This window comes from Manacus candei, unplaced genomic scaffold (genome assembly GCF_025592945.1).
Source record: "Manacus candei isolate 608988 ecotype Guabito, Panama unplaced genomic scaffold, ASM2559294v1 h1tg000008l, whole genome shotgun sequence".
NCBI classification, from domain to species: Eukaryota; Metazoa; Chordata; class Aves; order Passeriformes; family Pipridae; genus Manacus; species Manacus candei.
The window spans coordinates 31248586-31270264 of NW_026138056.1; the positions used below are offsets into that span (position 1 = coordinate 31248586).

The following is a 21679-nucleotide window of genomic DNA, read 5'->3' on the forward strand; positions in this document are numbered from 1 at the left end:
AATTCAACAAGGACAGGAGCTGGATTCTGCACCAGGGATAGGGCAACCCTGGTTGTGTGTACAGATTGATAGACTGGGGAATGAGAGGCTGGAGAGCAGAACTGTGGAAAGGGACCCGGAGGTCCTGTTGATGGCAAGTTGAATATGAGTCATCAGTGCTCTGGCAGCCAGAAGAGTCAGCTGTGTCTTGGGGTGCATCAGGCCCATTGACAGCTGGTAGAAGGAGGCGAGCAAGATTCATCAGTTGTGGCCAGCAGAACATCCCAGCAGCTCAACAGTGCTGGGATTTTCCTGCTCTTCAGGATCCAGTGAGGGTCACGCCATGCACAAATACCAGGGTGGGAGCTACAGATTTCAGCACCCTGCACAGGCAGGTCTATGGGCAAGAACTAAACCAAAGCTCCAAGTGCTGCCACAACTTCAGTGCATTAGGAAACACCTCTTCTACAGAGTGAAATCTGTGACTCCAGCTGATCCCAGGCCAGGCCCAGTATGCCTGAGACAGTGGCAGGCTTTGAGGTTTGAGTGGTGTAAACTGGCATCCAGGAGGGCCAACTGTATCCTGTTGGGCATCAGGCAAAGCATCACCAGTCAGTTGAGAGAGGTGATTGTCCCGCTCTGCTCTGCACTCGTGTGGCCTCACCTTGAATATTGTGTGCAGTTTTGGTTACTGCAATAGAAGAAAGATATTAAGCTGTTAGAGAGTGTCCAAAGGAGGGCAAGAAAGATGGTGGAGGGCCTTGAGGGGAAGTCCAATGAGGAGCAGCTGAGGTCACTTGGTCTGTTCAGCCTGTAGGAGATGGAGGGGAAACCTCATTGCAGCCTTCATCTCATTGCAACTTCCTTGTAAGGGGAAGCAGAGAGACAGACACTGATCCCTTCTCTCTGATGACCAGTGACAGGACCCAAGGGAATAGCATGAAGCTGTCTCAGATGTTTAGAGTGGATATTAGGAAAAGGTTTTTCACTCAGAGGGTGGTTGGGTACTGGAACGGGCTCCCCAGGAAAGTGGTCTCAGCATCAAGCCTGACAGAGTTCAAGAAGTGTTTGGACAATACTCTCGGGAACATGGTGTGACTCCTGGGGATGATCCTCTGCAGGGCTAAGAGCTGGACTTGATGATCCTTGTGGGTCCCTTCCAAATCAGGATATTTTGTGCTTCTGTGATTCTGTTGAACTCTTAATACTGTGTGAGCTCTAAAAAACTCCAAAGCTCCCAAACATCCCCCAAGAAGAATTCAAAGCAATCCGGTCTATAAACCCTGTCCCGTCGAGGGGCGATCCCAGGCGGCAGGCAGCGGCAGCGGAAGCGGCAGGCAGCGGCGGCAGGCAGCGGCGGCAGGCAGCGGCGGCAGGCAGCGGCGGCAGGCAGCGGCGGCAGGCAGCGGCGGCAGGCAGCGGCGGCAGGCAGCGGCGGCAGGCAGCGGCGGCAGGCAGCGGCGGCAGGAAGCGGAAGCGGCGGCTGGAAGCGGCGGCTGGAAGCGGCGGCTGGAAGCGGCGGCTGGAAGCGGCGGCTGGAAGCGGCGGCAGGAAGCGGCAGGGGTCCATGCCCACGCTGCCCCGCGCCGGGCGGGCCGCGGGCTCGGCTCCCGCGCTGCGCGGGCTCCGGGGGCGCCGCCTCCCGCTGCGGCCGCGGCCGCGCCTGGCCGCGGCGGAAGTGGGAGAGCGGCGGTGCCCTGACGCGCTTGTGTCCCGGCCGTAAGGCGGGAGCGTCGCCGTGGGAGGCGAGGGAGGTCTGAAGCGAGGAGCGGTCTGCGCGGGGCCCGGCGGGATGGCAGGGGAGCCCGGCGGGATGGCAGGGGTTCCCGGCGAGCTCAGCCTCATGGATAGGGGCCTTAAGAGGTGAGTGAGGAACGGGCCGGAGGGTGAGGGGCGGCCCGGGAGCGGAGCTGCCCGGCTGACTGAGGCCCCTCTCCTCCGCAGCCTGCTGGATGTGTCCCTGAGCTCGGACCTGCACACGCTCAACGCCCACTGCAACCGCATCGCCAGGATCGAAGGGCTCGGCCACCTCCGGAACCTGCAGCATTTGGATCTGTCCTCCAACCAGATCCGCCGGATCGAGGGGCTCAGCTCCCTGGCGAACCTGCGCACCCTGAGCTTATCCTGTAACCTGATAACCAAAGTGGAGGGTCGGCAATGTTTACTTCTGTCGGTTTAGAAACTCACGAAAGTTTTCTAAGATTTGTCTTGAAGGTTGCTTCTGGAATGTTTGCATATAATGAAGGTTATGCAAAGTTAGCATGGGCTACTAACGATATTATAATGTGAATTTTAAAATGTCTATATAAAATGTGGTAAGCTGTATCATTACAAAATGCCTTAATTAGAAGGAAAACCTGATTTTTATTATTATAGTTTAATATAGTCATAATATAATCATAGTAATAATAATTATGTGATGTCATAATTCATAGTTATGATCTTTTAAGGCTCACTTTGCAAGCTTGACCTTTGAAAACAGAGCATTCTTCTGCACATCTTATGGTTTCTATGTTTTTCTCATTTTGCTTAGGACTGGAAAAACTCTTTAATTTAACTGTGCTGAACTTGTCATATAATCGCATACATGATCTCTCTGGTAAGTGTCTTTGCCAAGTGCAGTGCAGTACAAACCATTTATCTCACTTTAATTTTGAAGAACTTGACCAAGTGTATTTTGAGAAGTTTCTAGTACTTAAAGTGCTAATTCACCGAATAATTATATTAAGAGTGGCAATTGCTGCTCCTCTCAGGTTTCAAGTTTCTAACACCACAGATTGTTCTAAACTGGAATTTATTCTCCTGTGTTGGGCAAGGCCAAGCTTGTTCAGAAAGTAGCACAGTAAACATTTCAGACTTATTTCCAAAAATGCAACTTATGGAAGTTCTCATCTGTGTCTGTTTGTTAAAATGGTCAGTTGTTGCTTTTGAGATTTTATGCTACAGAATCAAGAGAATTTGTAATACAAAATTAAAAAGAACATTGGTAACAATTTTGTTAATGAACTGAGTTATAAAATGAAACTTCAAGGAAAATGTTTATTTTTACACACTTTTTAACAGCCAGAAACTAATGTGTTTCTTTACAGTTAGCTCTCATAACTAGCTTAAGTGTTGTACTATGTGGTAGAGTACCACAGCTAATTAACATGTATAGGCAAGGATATGGAACAAGTGTTCTTCTGTCATTTCCAGTTATGATATATTATTTACTGAATATTTTTCAACAAGCTGCCATTTGCTCTAAACCCTGTAGTCTAGGACTGCAGCACAAAACATTTTTTTTGTTTTTTTTTTCTCAAATTTCCAGGATTTCGATCCCTTCACGGAACCAGATATAAGATTAGCCACATTGAGCTTCACAGCAACTGTGTAAGCAACATTATTCACTTACTTCAGTGCACAAAGGGGCTGCACTGTTTGACGAACCTCACACTGGAAAAAAACGGAAAAGCCAATCCAGTTTGTCACAAAGCAGGTATGGATCTCATGTTAGGTGGATACTCTGTGCTCATTAGGCAAGTAATTTCCTTTAAGCTGTGAGCCATGTTCTGAAGCTTGCAAATTCATTCATAAGCTGGCCAGCCTGTGAAATCTAAATTCTGTCAAAAGTAATTCATTTTCCATGAAAAAAAATCTTCCCCCCCCCCACCCCGTGTATTCTTAACATGAGGCTCAGCATTTTCACTTGTGAATCCAGAGGAGTGCCACGAAGATTAGAGGGATGGAGCACCTCTCCTGTGAGGAAAGGCTGAGAGAATAGGGATTGTTCAGCCTGAAAAAGAGAAGGATTTGAGGTGACCTAATTGTGGCCTTCAAGTACCTGAAGGGAGACAAGAAGAAAGATGGAGAGAGACTCTTTTCCATGTACTGACAGGACAAGGGGGAATGGCTTCAAAGTGAAAGAGAGTAGGTTTAGATTAGATATTAAGAAGAAATTATTTACTGTGAAAGTGATGAGACATTGGAACACGTTGCTCAGAGAAGTTGTGGATGCCTCATCCCTGGAAGTGTTCAAGGCCAGGTTGGATGGGCTTGGAGCAACCTGGTTTAGTAGAAGGTGTCCCTGCCCATGGCAGGGGGTTGGATAACTAGGTGATCTTTAAGGTCCCTTCCAACCCAAACCATTCTATGATTCTATGATATTATTTTAGGTTAAGGTTAGCATTTGTATCAAAATAGTAGGCAGGGGTTTCACATAGTAGGCAGCATGGAGACAAGTTGGAGATTGCATGTGGATATATCGCTTTCAGTTGGGTTGCTTAGAGCTTCTGCTTTGGGGGTAGGTTTTTCCTGCCATTTAAATGTTACACTCTGTTTTCAAACAAGTTAAATTGTAGCTCCTGTTGTGGTGTCGGGGGTTTTTTGTTTTCTTTCTTTGTGTATATTAGAGGGGAAAATCTATAGAAGGGAAAATATGTAGAAGCAGAGGATGGATACTTCTGGGAGAGCTCAAATATAATTTCATTACAAAGAGTAGAACAGTATGAATAATGCAATAATACAAAATATCAGCTACATAATGAGCATATAACTGATACAGGTGTAATATATGTACAGTTAGAAAGAAACCTCAAAGGTAATTGAGGAAAGCCAAATTAGGTTTTAAGTAATATTTTCAAAAGCAAATGTTTTACAAATGCATTCAGGCACTACGGAAACAGTAACAGTTAAAGTTATCTGGATAACTCAGAAGATTCCAGTAGTTTTCTTCAGCAAGTATTTATGTGACACTAACTTTAAAAACTGCACTGCTCAGAAGCCCAAATTCCATTAATTTAAAGAAAGTTAACTTCAATGCTTTACAGTTTTATAATGCCTTATTTCATTCACTGACAAAGAAGTTATCTAAGCTGTTTCAGAACTGGCCTTTCCATTACATTTGTCTGTCCTTCCATTTGATACAACTGTTTTTGTGCAGTTGTCTGATATTAAAAGGTTGTCTGTGCAACTGCAGTGTGCTGATGATGGTTGGGAAATCCCAGTGTAGGCCAGGACCAGGCAGACAGCTTCCAAGTTCATTTAGTTTTGTAATGTTATCTGTTGAATGCCATGGATGGGGAAAGATGAGACAATTGTAGATAATTCGCTACTTTTTTTCTTGTATTAAAAATGCAGTGAATCATTTAAGATGACAGGGTAGCTGAAATACACTAGACATCTTGGGAGATTGATTTCAATTTACATGTGGTCTTTTCCTCAAGGTTATAGAGAAACTGTTCTTCAGTCGTTGCCCCAGCTAACAGCTCTAGATGGAAGAGGTATTTCTGGTGAACCAGTGGACCTGGAAGAAAAAAACTGTTCAGATTTGCAGTTCTTAGAAGACGTTTTGGGCTCTTTGGTTTCATCTGGGTGCCCCTCACCCAGAGATCAGGTGCCACAGTTTGTGTGTACTGATTTTAATAATGATATGCTTAATTTTTATATTGCATGCCGCTCATTAATGCTGCAAGGGTTGTCTTTCCTTCTGATAGAACATTGTTGCCTTACCGCTGGCGACACCTCATATCGACCAGGCATTGGCTCATTTTCGTCAGCGTACAAGAATACCAGTACAAGGTGCCACCAGCTCCTCCACAGAGCTTGTCTCATCTTCAGAACCAGAGAAGACTGAACTTGATAAAATACACAGTGAGATGAGGATTAAAAGAATAGAAGATCTGATTTCACAGATACTGCAAAAGGTGATTTTTTTTTTTTCTGTGATCACACAGGAAGTTTTGTTTGTAAAATCAGGTGTACATTTCTGATAATGCAAAAGTTTTCTGGAACAGACTGGAGCATTTCTACTGGTGTTTATGAGCTTACGATGCTAATGTGTTCTTAATCATTTTGAGAAGCTGGGAATAAAATAAAAACAAATCTTTAAAACTGAAGATTGCACTTCGAATCCTGACAGCTTTCATACTGAATAAAAACCATAGTGCATGGGACTAGCAGAGCTGTGTGATCATGTTATGTTAGAAAATTCTTGTCTGGTTTTTTTACCCTGAAGCCATCAATATAGTAACTGAACCAAAGTAAAACATGAAATGCACCAAAACACCTGGATTATACAGTTGGTGAAAATTAATTTTACCAATAAGTCAACTTGATTTGTTTGTCAGGTAACATAGTTTGTTTTGTTAATATGTTTTGTTAGCATAGGTAACATACAAGTTTGTCAGGTTTAACAGTTGGTGGTGTTTGCAAGGCTTTTTTGGTTTTAAGTGCTGTATTTGTTTTACATTTTGCACCAACCTCTTAGGCCTAAGGATTTTACCAAACTTCAGGAATTTCAAAAAGATACACCTATATATTCTCAAGCATGTTGGGTTTATTTTATCTTTAAAACAATGAAATATTTTAGGAAGGAGGGAAGGGATCATAAAAGTAAAAAATTGGAAGCAATTATTTACTTTCCTATCAAAATTATTTTGTGTGAAGTTTTTTAAGAATAGCACCTGAATAAGTGTTAGAAATTAGCCAATTAGAAATGGTAAAATTTATAGATAAAATTTTGATCTCTTCCTAGGTATCTGATAGCTCAAGACAGGAAGCTCCTCCAAGTTGTCTCAAAGCTAAGAGAGACACAGATCCAACTTCTGAGAGTGAAAATGAGAGTGGGAAAGAGAACAACAGAAAGGTCACGAAAAGAAGCAAGATCCCTCCTCACAGGAGAACTACCTTATCTCCTAAGTGTCATGCGAGTCATCTTAAGAACAAAGTAACCAACAGGTATCCTGATGTTTGCCATATAAAGCCAAAATGAATTAAGCTGAATATTGTCACAATGAACATAGTACTTGAAACATTTTTCTGAAAGTGGTAGGTTGGGTCAATTAGCTCTGTTAATGATACCTTGAAAATGAGTAGCTTCTGAGGCTTCTTTCTGCCACTTCTCTATATGAGCAGTTTCTGCCTTTAAGTGAGAACAAAATTGAACTGAAGATTCCAAAACAAACACTTTCAGAATTCTGACAGCTTATACTTCCATCTTTGTTTTAAATTGTGGTGACAGAAAAATTCTCCACAGACAGAACTGAGTCATTAAAAATAAAAATAAAAGATTCATGCTGTCTGAACAATGATCAATAATTTAACTGTCCATATTTTGTGATGAAGCTGAGGATGCCATAGTGATTTGTTTGATTTATCAGGAGTGATGAGTAGAAGATGATACAAATTGGAATATTTTAGCGTAGTTAGCCACTGCAGCTCTACAGCTACTCTGCTTCTCCAGAATTGTTTGATATCTGTGTGATCATAAGATGTCTTTCAGATACATATAACTAGTTTATGCTATCTTTTCGCAGCTGACTATTTGAATTTAGCTTATTGAATTTAGCTACGGTCTCCTTGCAAATTATTTTCTGTGTGCTTTTGAACTGTATTATTCAAATGTTGCAGAGAACTGTAAAATTTCATCCTGTAAAAGTGTCTGAATCCCTTGTTACTGTTTAAACTCTTAAATATACCTTGATGTCCTGCAAATATAGGGAAGAGAAGAAGAGTTCCTCAAAGTGTTCATACTCCAGTCAGAGAGACTCTCATCTTAATTCATCATCAGATAATCAAGACTTGAAAGTAGTAGGAAGAAAAGCTGAAATACTGACTGGTAGACAGAGCAATATAGAAAAACTAGAAGAAAGTCATTCAAATCCCACAGAGGAATCAACATACCAAGTAGGTTTTGCATCATTTCATATTAAGTATGAGTATGTCTTCACCTGAAGCCAAGCATGTCTCCTGGTCAAACTAAAAGTGGAGGTGACAAAAAAAATTGCATGTAGGTAGTATCAAAAGTAGTGTTCTTGTAGTGTCAACTGGGAGAGGCTTTATTTTGTTTCACTTTTATGGGAGTTTTTGGCCTGGTTGCTTGCCCTTTGCTCTGTCACCCATGAATTCCAGAAAGACAAAAAGTCTTATTCTACACTTATAAATATTATTTGTCATTTTTGGCTATGCTTGAACGTCTACTAGTAATTTGATGCTTACCACATTCTTGCTAAGGTGCTGATTCAAGAACTGGATCAGGAGAAAGAAAGGAGGTGGAAAGCAGAGCAAGCAGAGAAGAAATTATTAGAGCATGTCAGAGAGCTACAGAAGCATTCAAAAGAAGAAAAGAATATTCAGAGTATGGCTGCATACACTACAGACAGGTAGGGAAACAGTGCTGTAATATAAGAGTTTTGTTTTGGGTTTTGTAATTAATGAAAATTCAATTTGTAGCCTTAAGAAATGAGAACAGCTTTAAACAATATACTTGGAAAATAACACAGTAGTGTTATTCACAGTAGTGCTAGAATTTCTCTCAGTTTTAACTAATGAAATTCCTTTCTGTAGCTTTCTTCCTGTTCTAATCTTAGAACAATATCGGTGTGTTGCTTACCTCCATTTCCAGCCATTACTTTCCAACTGTATCATAACGGTACTTTCAGTTCAAGCTCTAGTAGCTGCCTCATATCATGCTTTCACCTTCTGTTTCCCAGTCTCTCTTTCCACCTATACCTACAGCATTCCTTGTGTTTTTCCTGCTCAGTGCACTGGAACAAAGGTGTTTCTGGCTGGCCAGAGTTGGCCTGTAGGCAATATGTTGTGCAGGGCAGGCCTAGCACATCTTTGGATAGTTGTCATCATTGGTTGTCATCATTCTTGTATAAGTTCTGAGCAGCAGCTTTTTTTCTCTTCTAACAAAGCATTGTTTGTCATCAGATATTTTTGGAGTTGTCAAAGACGCATTTTCTTTTTTGTAAGGAAGAAACAAGTCAGGTGCTTCCATGAGTGACTGTGATTATTTCCCTTTTTTCCTGTTTAAGTTCACTTCCCACCTTTACTTGTATTAGAAGCTTATGTTCCTTTTCTGTTGAGATAGATCTTATATAAAAATTGTTAAAATATTTAAGGATGTTTCAGCACTTAGTGAAGATAATTATTAAATTACAAATTGATGCTATATGTTCAACCTGTGTGTAAGCAAAATGATACTGGAATATCATTTCCTAAGAATCTATCTGTGAGGTTCTCTCCAGCTCAGGCTTTTTAAAATGAAGCTCTACATAGTAATGCTACACATGACTTCAGTAATAGTTTACATCTTTTTAAAGTTTTACATGACAGTGCTGGAAGTAGTAAAACTCAGTAAAGAACAAGATATGGTGTTACAACAGTTACTAATGTTTTTTTCTCAACGTACTTGGCATCAAGCTAAAGACTAAGATGTTTGTAATACAACTTTATGGCATTTATTTTCAGGCTAAAGGAATTGATATTGAAAGAGAGAGATGACAAAGCAAGACTGCAAGCAGATGTCCAACAGCTGAAAGGTGAAACTGAAAGACTTACTAATGAGTTAAATCAGGCAAGAAATAAAGAAGCAGAACATCAGAAGGCCATGCAAGCTTTAGAAGAAACACTATCCAAGCTGGAGACACAGAGATTGCAGCAACGAGCAATAGAGGTAAATATTTTTCATGAGTAAATAATACAATGGCAATGGGGTGGCTGCTATAGTCCTGGATACAAAGAAACACTAGATTTTACAAGCTTTAAGTCTGAGTTTTCCACAATAATAGTAGTTAATAACAGGTATCAATTTTAATTGTCAATTAATGTATTTTATAAATGGAAGTATGTCATGTGATGTGGCCTTAAGATAAAGGAGAACAAGTCCTATGTACTTAAAGAGTTGATATTTTCTAATAATATACAGTAACAAAACCAAGTTTTCTAAAAAATCGGTAAAGATCTTACTAGTCCGATGGAAACTTGGTGATTCTGTTTGTTTTGCTGATCTAAAGAATTAGATGCTTTTAATTGCAACCAGAACAAAACAGTAATTGCTGAGAACTTACTTTAAAGATTCTGGTTGTTTTGAGTGGGGTTTTTTTTGTTTTGTTGTTCGGGATTTTTGGTGAATATTTTTACAGCTGGAGAAGATAATGATGCTTTTGTTGTTGGAGGCACTTTTTTCAGTATACAAATGCATAAGATCAAGTTGCTGGACCAGATACTGCCACTATTTCTGTCTAAAAAGTCAATGGCTGAATTTTCAGTGTCCTCCAATATCTACACCTTTTGTTTATATTCCTATATTAGCCTGTTCCCGTGTCACTGAACTTACAGAAATTGAATCCTAACATATGCATCCTGAAAAGTCTCTCAACTTACAGTGCAGTGCTGTAGGGGGTGGTGTTAGTCAGATACCCTGAAAGGAATGAGACTCAGGGCACTCCTGCAAGTGCCATTCAAGTCACCCTCTAATTTAGGCTGCTGTTTGGGCATCTGAGTGGCTCTTCCATTTTCTTCCTTACCTGTCGGTACCCTGGAGCTATTACAGATCTAGAAGTGACCTTCAGTTTAGATGAGGTATCTGCCTGTCACCTTGAAAAGTACTAAATTTAGTGATTTAGAGAACAAGAAAGAGGGGTTTGGGGGGTGGGGAGTTTTTTTCTATCCTATAAGAATGGAAATACTTTATTGATATATGAGGGGTTTATTCCTTTAATGAGTTTGTAGAAATATGTCATCTCCTTGGATAGTAATAGCATTGTTTTTAATTACAAAACTTTCTTAGGGGGAAGTCTTTGTTCCTGTCTTTAATATCCTGGAGAAAATACTCTTTAATAATTAGGTTTCAAAGAATAATCATGATGCTTTAGAAACTAAATTCGCTTTTTTAGTGTTCAGATTTAATATGCCTTCGGCCTATTTTATCGACTCCAAGAATAAGAAATTCTATAATATTTAATAGAGCTTTCTCATAGTACACATTGGCAGTTAGCTTCAGTGGTAAATTACACTTGCTCCAGGCAGTCACTATTTAAGGCCTTCAGTCAGCATTACTAGATGACTTCGTGAAGGGATTCAAGATAAGTCTACTATGCATCTAAATGCCTATTTTCTGCCTATTTTCTGGCAGTCTTTAAATTTGCATCTGCTCTTGTTTGACAGTTTTAAAGTGATTCAGTTTAGGTGAGAATTGCTTCTCTGCATCCACAAAACAAGAATACAGTGGGATGTGTCTAAATATTACTCAGGAAAAGGCTTGACATGTAGAACATGAGAACTTAGCCTTCTGAAGTGTCCTGATTTTGAATTACCACTTCATGAGTAATTCAGGACCTTTTTTATAACTTTTCTTTTTCATATTCTTTTTTTCCCTCCTTATTGAATCAGGAAAGAGAGCTTTGTATATAAAAGGCTTAAGCTTATGAAATGTAATTACTCAGAAAAGCTTGGATCAAATGGAAAAAGTGGAGTATGACATCTGGAATTTACAGATTCTCCATTTTCTGTAAAATCATTAGGAAACAGCTCTGTTCAGCAACTCTAAACTGTACAAATCAAAAAGCGGTTTATATAAAAAAAAGGTTATGTTGAATACATCTAAAAATGTTTTGTTTGAAACTAATACAAGTATTACAATACGAGAGTTTATAATTGAGGAAATCATTCTGCCAATGCATTTCTTCCACTTCTGCAGGACGCTTTAAAGTTCTTTATAAATTAGGTAAATGCCTTTGTTTCTTCATGAAAATTGCTTTTTTTGTGTTGTAGTAAGTTAAGCTAAGACTTAAATATTTGTCTTAAATTTCTTCAAGTGAAACAAAATGTATTAAGAAAAAAACAAAATAAAAACACAACCAATAAGAAACAAACAACAAAACTTATAAAGCACCTGTTCCTTTGTATTCCAGGATAAGACATGAAGACTAGATTACAGTTTTAAAAAAATCTTGTTCTTGTCTTTATGAATTCCACACAGATGAAACAAGTGCAAGAGGCAGAGCTTAAAGCATCAGCAAATGAAAGAGAAGTACAGTTACTTCGAATATCCTTCCGACAGCAGAAGGAGAAGGTAAAACAACTACATGAACTTCTCATATTAAGAGAGCAAGAGCAAAGGTATTGGGTCATCTATTTTCTATTCACAAGTTAATAGAGATGCTAGTGTTGTAAATATACAGTGTTTAAATGTGTTCTAAAGTATGGATGTGTTTTAGTTTGGATTTGTTTTGTGGTTTGTTTTTTTTTTTTTTTAAGTAATGTGAGAGCTGGTCGTTGTAAAAATGTAAATGTCTTCCCACACATTTTCTTGCTTGTTTAAGAATACCTTCATATCTCATAGATTCCTGACTCATAAGTTCATGTAAGCAACTTCCATTTGATAGGTTCTTTTCTTATTATATGGCTGAACTCTTTATTTGAAATACTTGATCTGTAATCCAGGAAAAATCAGATAAAAATAAAATTGTATCTGAATTACTGTCTGAGGAGTTAGATATACTACAATAACACAAAGTATTCAAAAAAATAAGTCAGCTTCTGCAGTATCCTGCTTGTGGGTGTGAGTTACTTCTGGCTGATTTCCTCTTCCAAAATTTCCCTGTGGTACAGTAATATGTGAGAAAGGGTACTAATAAAATAAGCTGGTTAAATTTGCTAAATTTTACATGGGTCCCCATTGCTGCTGCTTTTTGGGTTCTGAGTCTTGAGTGAGAAGCAACAGTTGTTGGTTGGGTGAGGGTGAAGAGAATGACTGCAAAAGAAGGTGTCTGGCTATTCAGGGCTTTTCTCTGATTCCAGTGTCACTTCCAGATGTTTGACAGCAAAGCTAATAAATGCTAACTAAAAGCAAAAGAGCAATTTAGTAATTTCTACAAAAGTTTGAATTAAAGAATAAGGATATTTCTTTGGGTGTTTTAACACTAGTCAACAGAATTTTCCTCATGGCAGTGTCATTGTCATAGAAGACTGAAATCTGTCTGTGAGACTAAGGAATTTATCCCATTTATTATGGAATTCATTATTCTTGTTCAGTAATACCAAGGAAGTGAATTGAAACGGCATTGCGAGATACTGCAGTTTATGTCTCAAGTGTATGTTTGGTAACTTCAGGAAAGAACTTGAAACCCGAGTTGCTTTAAATGGACCTGAATTTCAAGATGCTTTGTCAAAAGAAGTGGCTAAAGAGGAGCAGAGGCATGAACAGTGTGTTAAAGAATTTCAGGAGAAAATTAACATGTCTTACCAGAAGTACAGAGAGTTAGAAGATGAATTTCGTTTAGCTCTAACTGTTGAAGCAAAAAGGTTTAAAGAGGTAAGACTGAGAGAACATTTAATCTCACATTAGGTGGGGTTGTAGTTCTCTTAAGTGTGTTGGGTTTTGGCACATATTTTGGGGGTGTTTCGGTTATTGGTGTTTTGTTGGGTTGGGGTTTTTTTTGATCCTTATGGTCAAGCATTCATGCAAAAATACTGATAGTAGGCTTTGAAATATTAATGATTAGAGCATCAACAGTGAATGCCAAGTCAGCACTCAAAAAATGTAGCATTTTTGTTCATACGTACAAGTTAATCAAAAGAAAGGAGAATAAAACACTTCTGTCTGGTGTTATTAATTTCTTTTAAAGTATGTCAACATTCTCTTAGAATATATTCAATTATAGTAAAAATGCATGTGTTTTGATAAGGTTATAGTTACATATATACTAGTGTATTTAATAATGAAGTACTTTATTGTTTAACTTTTCAAAATTGAATTTTGGTATGCCTTTTTTAACTCAGAATTCAGAACTTGTTTACTAAACTCCTTAGAGAACTTATTTCTTTGGCTAGTATTTAGATTATTTTATATTTTACCCTTCAAATCTTTCTGCTGGGGAAAAAAAAAGATTGAATTTACTTTAACTCCTTCTTTCAAGATTTTAATGTCAATCTTAACAATGAAATTAAATCAAGGCATTGTTTTCAGTTCCCAAGCTCTGCTTCCCATCCACTCATGTGGTTTTTGTATTGTTTTTTGGGGGGGGGGGTTGATTGATTGGTTCGTTTGGCTTGGGTTTTTTGTTTGTGTTTGGTTTGTTTTGTTGGGTTTTTTACAAATATGGAGCTGGGCAGAACCAGTTTCAAGTTGAAGTATTACCAACAAACCAGTAAAAAACCAGTTTCAGATATTCACTAATTTGATATACAGTTGATAAATTTCTATTTTTTTCACTTGGAATTTAAATGTCACTTGTGTTTATGTATATACACTTTTTCCAAATGTTAGCATTTTTCAAGTCTTGTCTTACAAAACTTTAGGTAAAAGAGGGTTTTGAAAATCTTTCTGCTGATCTAGTTAAACATAAGCGAGCCCTCTTTGAGTCTGAACAAAGGGAAAAAGATATGGCAAGTCTGATCCAAGACCTGACAAGTATGGTAGAAGAACAGAAAGCAAAGATTGCAGAATTAACAAAATCAAATGAAGAAGCTACAGCAAACCTAAAGGTACTTGTTTCAAAACACTTTAACTACATATATATTTTTTTTTAATATTTCGTCCATAAAAGTTAATGATTCCATAAAAGGTTGACTGACTGAAAGACACATTTTCTGTCGCTTTAAAACCTAGTACTCCACATCAGCCATTATTCTTGCATCTTCAACTTCTATTTCTCAACAAATCCTGCTCCCTATATGGAAGAGGACTAGTCGTGTTTTCAAACGTGCACTCCTTGCCTTGGGAGCATTGGCAGTTTGTATATAATCGGATGGTCAGTCAAAACTACAAAACCTACATTAGTAACCCTGACCCCTTGTAAATTCAAAGGAATGGAATATGCTTCTGCATTGGTCACTGTACATGAAGTAAAAATTAAATTGAACAGATAATCCAGTGTAGTTATTAGCATCTTAATATCTCCTAGTTGCATAACATTAACAGTATTATTCATTATCTACTAATTGTCAAATTTTAATGTTAAATACTGTGGGCACAGTTGCTTTGTGGTAACGTATTCTAGTACTATTCAACTAGCCATAAATAATTTTTAAAAATCTCAGGAACATGACTTTTAAATAGATGTATGATTCAGTCCATGTACGTATCCAGTCCCCCTTTGTGCCAAAACTTGGGTGCAGTACAACTGCTGCACAGTTGTTTCTAGTCTCCTCCCTCCATGTTGCTGTTGGGGTGTCCAAACATTGTGTTGGTATACAGAATAGGATTCTGCCAGTCAGTGATGCTGCTAAGAACAAGATTGAAAAATACCTATATTAAATAGCTGTAATCTGTAAAACAAAATGTAGACTGCATAATTGAAGATAAGTATCTTTGGAAGTGAAAATTCATCCCAGTTCTGTCTGTTTCCTTATGATTTGGTTTTTAATATCTTTACTTTCTCTTTCGTTTTTTTTACCTGTGAATAAAAACCTAAATAGGTTTTTATAATGGCATTGATAATTTAGGGTAGTTATCTAGAAATCAGCTTTACAGTTTTCTGGGATTAAAATATCTCTACTTGAAGCAAACTTGAGTTTCATAACTGGAAAGAAATGCATATAGAACCCTGAATGCAAGCAGAATATTTCTCAGTTAATTTGCTGTATATAAGTATTACTTTCCTAACCAGGAAATCAATTAGTATTGATTTGAAATTTTGAATACTTGTTTTAAAGGATCTTATTGTCTTTTTCCAATGTTCATTCATACAGCGTCGAACTCGAGAACTTGAAACTGTGACTGAGGAGGACAAACAGAAGGCCATTCAAGTTGAACTTCTAAAAAAGGAAAATGGAAAACTTACTTCTCAGCTGACAGCCCAGGAATCTGTGATTGATGGGTTAAAAATGGAAAGAAAAATATGGGGACAGGAGCTGGCACAACAGGGTAAAATAGTTTTGGGGGGATTTTTTCTTTTGCAGAAAAAATGGTGGTGCTCAGTGTCTTACCTCTCAAATAAACACTCCAGTAGAGTGGTAATCATGACAAGGTTTCTGGCTCTTATCTAGTTGTAGAGTTGGTGTGCAAAAACAGATGTTCTGTGGCACGTGGGATCTGTAACAGCAGTTGTGGGAGTTGGTTGCGAATACAGCTTATCTATTTCCTGAAAATATCAAAATACCACAGTGTTATACAAAGAGCTTTTAAATATGAAACTAGGAGAACAAAGATTTGTAAACAGAGTTATATAATGCTACTTTTCTATCAGATAAGTCTAATGTGAAAATTTCAGTATGTATCTTAAAAAAGTATAAAATACTGAAGGGGGAAAGAAAAACTTGGGCATTTTTCATTTTTCTCTATTCATGTGACTCAGCACCACCTTGTGGGCTCTTGAGATTGGCTAGATCTGTAAGAACTACTGCTGACTTTTTTCAGAGAAGTTTTCAAAGGATAAAACAGAGACCTTCAGTTCTACACTTGCTACCTAAGTGTTACCTACCTACAGATTAAATCTCTACAGTGTTTCCAATGGACAAAATAGTCAATGGTTTGGTTTGTAAGGTGGTTCTTACCTTCACCTCCACCCCATTTCCCAACATTCTACATCTTGAAGTCATCTGTAAAATGAGCACTGTAGTATGAATATCCTGTTTCATCTAGGAGCTCATCTTGCTCAAGATCGGGGAAAACTGGAAGCTAAAATTGAAGTTCTGACAAATGAGATTGAGATGTTAAAAAAGCAAAAGGAACAGGACAGTGATACCATAAGAATTAAAAACAAAATACTGGATGATCAGACAGAAACAATTAGGAGATTGAAAGAAGTAAGTGCCATATCTGACAATTTTTGTACTTTACTTTCACTGCAAGTCTTAATTTTAGCAATTGTAAAGGCTGTAATGAAAGCTGGTCCTGCAGTCCTTGTTTACCAACTCACAAATCACAATCAGGCTGTCAGTGGCAATTCATTTCACTGAGAGCAGAAGAGAGGTTTTTTTTTAAATTCATGTTCATGTACAGAAGTGGTACTTTGAATCTCTCATTGAACCATATTTATGTACAGACTTTATTCTCTTTGCCTTGCTTCAAATTATTCTTGAAAATGATTTTGAGAGAGGTGAAACCCAGATAGTATAATTCTTCCTGAAAAAGGAAAAACAATTTTAAATGTTTGCTTCATGTTTATTTTACAACAGGTAAATGTTTTTTTCTTTATTCTGTTCTTTTAAATCAATATTTTGGCAGCAGAGGTACTATGTTTTGTTCTATTAATTCCATTCATTCATTAAGAGACTTAAAACTTTAGCTTATTAATCAAAATTTATAGCATGTTATGTCAGTCACAGTTAGATGCATTACTCGTTACAGATTGTGAACTCAGGGACTGTGTAGAATAGATTGTTCAAAAGAATAAGTTGTTTATTCAACTGTAGAATAAGAGTTCAAAATAACTTTTTTCTTAACTTGCTTTCAACTTCAGATTTGTTTTGGTGGTTTTTTTTTTTTACTCTGACTTTTTTCAGAAGAAGATTGATCAACTGGCTATCACCTTACTGAGTGTTTTTCATACATTCAGAAGAGTAAACTTTCACATGTCCTTCTCTGCTTTATTCTACCGTAGACTAAACAAATACTCTTAAATTGTAACAATAAATTTAAGAGTGTTTATGTGTACTAAAATATTTATCTTCTAAAGGGTTTACAAGAAAAAGATAAACAAATCAGAAAACAGCATGAAGAAAATCGTGAAGCTCAGAAATTGTTTGAAGTAGAGTTGGATGAAAAAGCTGCTGAATGTGAAAAGCTAATGGAAAAATTAGAAAGGCAGAATGAAAGAAAAGAGGAATTAAAGCAACTGCTAGAAGAAAAAGAAGTAGAACTTGATGACATTAGGCATGCACACAGGTGATACAGACAAGTCAATAATTCTTTGGGATCATTGTATGCAACACTGCTCTGAAGTTATTCTATGTTCAGAGAGTATTTGCTTGCTATTAAAACCCACAGAAATGAGGAAAAATGGAAGTTTTTTCTGCCCTCCTAAGAAGTGGTATTTATAGTCGTTGTAAATACGTGCATTTTATTTTCAGCGCATTGAAAAAGAGGTGGCAAGGTAAAGGAGAGCTCTTAAGCCAGCTGGAGGTGCAGGTTAAACAAATGAAGGAAAACTTTGATATCAAAGAGAAGAAGCTGATTGAAGAGAGAAATAAAAGTCTTCAAACTCAAAGGTGAATACCTTAATAGTTAATCTTGTGACTACTCAGTTACTGTAGAGTTTCACTGTTAATAAGTATACAAAAAGGTTTGATTATATGGCAAAAGAATGCATAATAAGTACTTGTGAGCCCAGTTACAAACTCTGTGTGCCTAGAAGGAATTCTCACTATACAGATGATGTACTTTGTGGAACTGGCATTCACTTACAGCATTCGTCATTTAAACTTATTAGTTCTGTTTCCATTTTCTTTGATAATGACTGGAGCCTACACTCGTTCCTCCCTACTACACCCATTCCATCCCAATGCTTTTGATTTACCTTGTGAGTAAACTCCATGTCACTTATATAACAGAGACTCTTCTACAGCAATCACACATGCTGGCTGGAGCTGTACAGTGAAGATGTTTGTGCGTGTGAGGCACAGTCTGTATCAGAGTTTCTTTGAGCATGAGCCTGCCAACACTCTAGCTCATGACCAGGATGCATGGAACAAATTGATTGCAAATCAGAGATCAAGCCAAGCAATGGTGGCTGGTGTACAAGGGAGGCCACGGTGCTTTCACTAATTTCTGTGCAGGATAAAGTAAAAATACGTCATTCGCTGTGTACGAAATGGAGGACAGATCCTCAATACTTACCACAACAATATTAATAAATCATAGAATTATTTAGGATGGAAAAGATGTTTAAGATCCATCAAATCCAATCATTAACCCAGCACTGTAAAGTCCACTACTGAACCATCTCCCTAACTGCCACATTTACAACTCTTTCAAATTCCTCCAGGGATGGTGAAATCAGCTACTTCCCTGGACAGTCTGTTCCAATGCTTGACAACCTTTTCAGTAAAAAAATTTTTCCCAATTCCAATCTAAACCTCCCCTGGCACAACATGAGGCCATTTTCTCTCATCCTGTCACTTGTTACCCTCCTTTAGGTAGTTGTAGAGAACATTGAGGTTCCCCTCAGGCCTCCCCTTCTCTAGGCTAAACAACCCCAGCTCAGCTGCTTCTCATGAAACTTCTGCTCCATACCCTTCACCCGCTCTGTTGCCCTTCTCTGGACATGCTCCAGCACCTCAATGTCTTTCTTGAAGTGACCTCACCAGTGCTGAGTTCAGCGGCACAATCACTGTCCCGGTCCTGCTGGCCACACTATTTTTGATACAGGCCAGGATGCTGTTGGCCTTCTTGGCCACCTGGGCACCCTCCTGGCTTGTGTTCAGCCACTGTTGACCAGCACTCCCAGGTCCTTTTCTGATGGGCAGCTTTCCAGCCACTCTTCCCCAGTCCTGTAGTGCTTCCTGGGGTTGTTGTGTCCCAAGTGCAGGATCTGGCACTTGGCATTGTTTAACCTCATACTGTTTGCCTCAGCCATCAATCCAACCTGTACCGATCCCTCTGAAGAGCCTTTCTGCCCTCCATCAGATCAACATTCCTGCCTAACTTACTGGCTGTTAATCAGTATTCCAGTCCATGTCAAACGGACTGTTTCTAAGTTACCTGTCATTCTCTTTGCGTACAAGTAGCAACAGATTTTTAATTTATTTTCTTGTTCCTCATGTATGGTCAATTTTTTTGGATCAATAGTTAAATATGAGATGATGCAGAAACAAGTACTCATAACCCAAAAAATTATTTCATATGCTTCTGGTATTATGGAGAAGTGTGCTAGACTGCTGCCTGTGATAAGCTTAGATTCGCAGTATGATTTTTTTCTTTATTCTTTGGCTTCCTTCTCATGTTTTTCTTCCTTCCTCCCAACTATTCTTGAGAAAATACCAGCTAGTTAATAAGACTACATATTTATTATATTTATCTAGCAGCAATAACCATGTTACCAAAGGAATAGCTATGACTAAGGTTTTTTTGCTTTACATTTTAAGTTAAACACTGACTCATTATACATTAGTTGCTATTTTAAGGAAGGTTATCTGATTAATAAATGAAAGGAAATAGCTTGATGGTCAAGTTTGATTAAAAACCAAACAAAAACAAACGACAAACAAATAAACAAAAAAAACCCAGCCAAAACCAACCTCCTCAAATAATCAATAATTGTTTTGGAATAATGGTTTTGGAATTGTTAGACAATCAATAGTGGAACTGAGCTTTTTTTCCAAATAATTCTGGATTGTTTCAAACGTTTGTTGTAAATTAATTGTATAGTTCCAAATAATTCTGGATTGTTTCAAACATTTGTTGTAAATTAATTGTATAGTAGAAAAATTTGCCTTGCTTTTTGTTCCTACATATTTTAGAGTTATCCCCTAAAATTTGCTTGAGTCAAGAAAATGCTTCACTACTGTGAAGCAGACACTTTTCTGTTGCTGTCAGAGAGGGTCAAACGCCATTTACAGGATCACGCAGTTCAGTCATTCACTTCTTGGGAAGCAAAAGCATAAAAGTAGATATTTGAAAACATGTGAAGTTCTTATCTATATTGACAGTAGCAAGCCCGAATCTTCATAGTCCTTGCTAGTGATTAAATGCTTCTACTAAGAGGAATGCCAGAAGCCCTGAACACAGTGCATAAAACCAGAACATGTACTTGAGAAAACAGGACATCTTCTAATGCTGATATTGATAGAAGTGTCTTTGTGCCTATGTTATTAAAACGTTATCAAAGGCAGAACTGGACAAAGCAAAATACTTCAGTTGTTTGCAGGAGCATGATCTCTTTTTTTAATCATTTTTAGGATTGCTGTGGAAAAGCTTCATGAAATGGATAATGCTTTTAGAAAAAAACTTGAGTCAATGTTGGCAGCACATCAGGAAGAACTACTGCAGCTGGCAAATGAAAAGGAAAAACAAATTGAAGCAGCAAATGAAAAGGTAATTTTAATACTAAATGCATATGTTTATTGTATTTGCATTTTTATTCTACAGCCACTACAACAGTGGTGGTTGGAAGTCTGTTTGTATCTATCCATCTGATCTCTGAATGGAAACAGCCCTGGTTTGCTACTCAATCTTTGCACAGCAAGAAAATCTCTAGAACTAGTATTCCAGCAAAGTAAAGCTCCATGCTTTGTAGCTGTTACGAATATAACACTTCCTTATCTATACAAGCAAGAGTAATGATGATTAAGCCAGATAATCCTTTTAACTCACCTGTGCCAATGTTAACAGTTACTGTTCCTGTCGTATACTGCATTCTTCCTTGGCATGACAACTGGTGCTTTTTCTCCATAATAAGTTTTCTGTTTTTCATGCATTCTTGCTATCTCCTAGGAGGTTAATATTTTTTTTAAAGCAAAATTCTGCTACTGCATCCAACGTCAAGAGTAGTGCGTTGCATATTTAAACATAAGCACATAACTCTTGCATTGCTTATAAGTGTTAAAAATTGCCAAGATTTTATGGGTTTAGGTGTATTAAGAAAAGCAAAAATTTTATTTGATCTCTGTGTGCTCTTTCAGGTTTACTCTGTTGAAGAAGAAATGCGGGAGCTTCTGCGGGAAATGGCAAACAATAAAAAAGCCATGGAAAATAAAATACAACTACTTGCGCGTGCACTGAATGATATTCAACAAGATCTTTGAAGATTATTAGTATTTACTCTAAAAACATGTATTACACAAGCTTAAGCAATGTCATACACTGCAATGCACTTTTCCTTGTTTTCTAGAGAATTGTCTTTGTTGTTTATTTTGGTGGTTCAGGGATCAGACATAAATGTTTTTATGTCATATTCATAATAAATAGTTATTTCTAAGCTATGGTTATCTTTAATTGATTACAAAATGGATCAAAACAGGTATAGGTGAAAAGCATCATATGAAATTAGGA

The 21679-nt window shown here is 37.9% G+C and overlaps 1 protein-coding gene and 1 long non-coding RNA gene across 3 annotated transcripts; one reads left to right on the forward strand and one right to left on the reverse strand.

Moving 5' to 3' along the window:
• Positions 1-1611: 1611 nt before the first annotated feature.
• LRRCC1 (leucine rich repeat and coiled-coil centrosomal protein 1) lies at positions 1612-21609 on the forward strand. Of its 2 annotated transcripts, XM_051771539.1 has the most exons (19): positions 1618-1842; positions 1924-2129; positions 2513-2578; positions 3290-3457; positions 5184-5353; positions 5454-5663; positions 6494-6696; positions 7458-7644; positions 7972-8120; positions 9214-9418; positions 11726-11865; positions 12859-13060; positions 14047-14232; positions 15439-15613; positions 16331-16494; positions 17367-17575; positions 17761-17898; positions 20587-20722; positions 21310-21609. In XM_051771539.1, the coding sequence occupies exons 1-19, from the start codon at positions 1772-1774 to the stop codon at positions 21430-21432; spliced, it is 3108 nt and encodes a 1035-aa protein (XP_051627499.1). In that variant the 5' UTR covers positions 1618-1771; the 3' UTR covers positions 21433-21609. The 2 variants fall into 2 exon arrangements, 1 of the variants encoding a protein (XP_051627499.1); XR_007900527.1 differs by lacking the exons at positions 17367-17575; positions 21310-21609 and having other exon boundaries at positions 1612-1842.
• Positions 5144-16374, reverse strand: LOC127462850 (uncharacterized). The gene is made up of 3 exons (XR_007900574.1): positions 16243-16374; positions 15676-15830; positions 5144-5263 (listed from the first exon to the last, which is right to left on the reverse strand). It is a non-coding gene; the product is annotated as an uncharacterized LOC127462850 (long non-coding RNA).
• Positions 21610-21679: the final 70 nt, after the last annotated feature.

What these genes read in the sequence shown, in the direction of transcription:
- LRRCC1 (XM_051771539.1), top strand. Translation starts at nt 1,772, where the DNA reads ATGGCAGGGGAGCCCGGCGGGATGGCAGGGGTTCCCGGCGAGCTCAGC. An exon ending in TCGCATACATGATCTCTCTG is followed by an intron (nt 2,579 to 3,289) that starts GTAAGTGTCTTT and finishes TCAAATTTCCAG; the next exon opens with GATTTCGATCCCTTCACGGA. An exon ending in GACATTAGGCATGCACACAG is followed by an intron (nt 17,576 to 17,760) that starts GTGATACAGACA and finishes TTTTATTTTCAG; the next exon opens with CGCATTGAAAAAGAGGTGGC.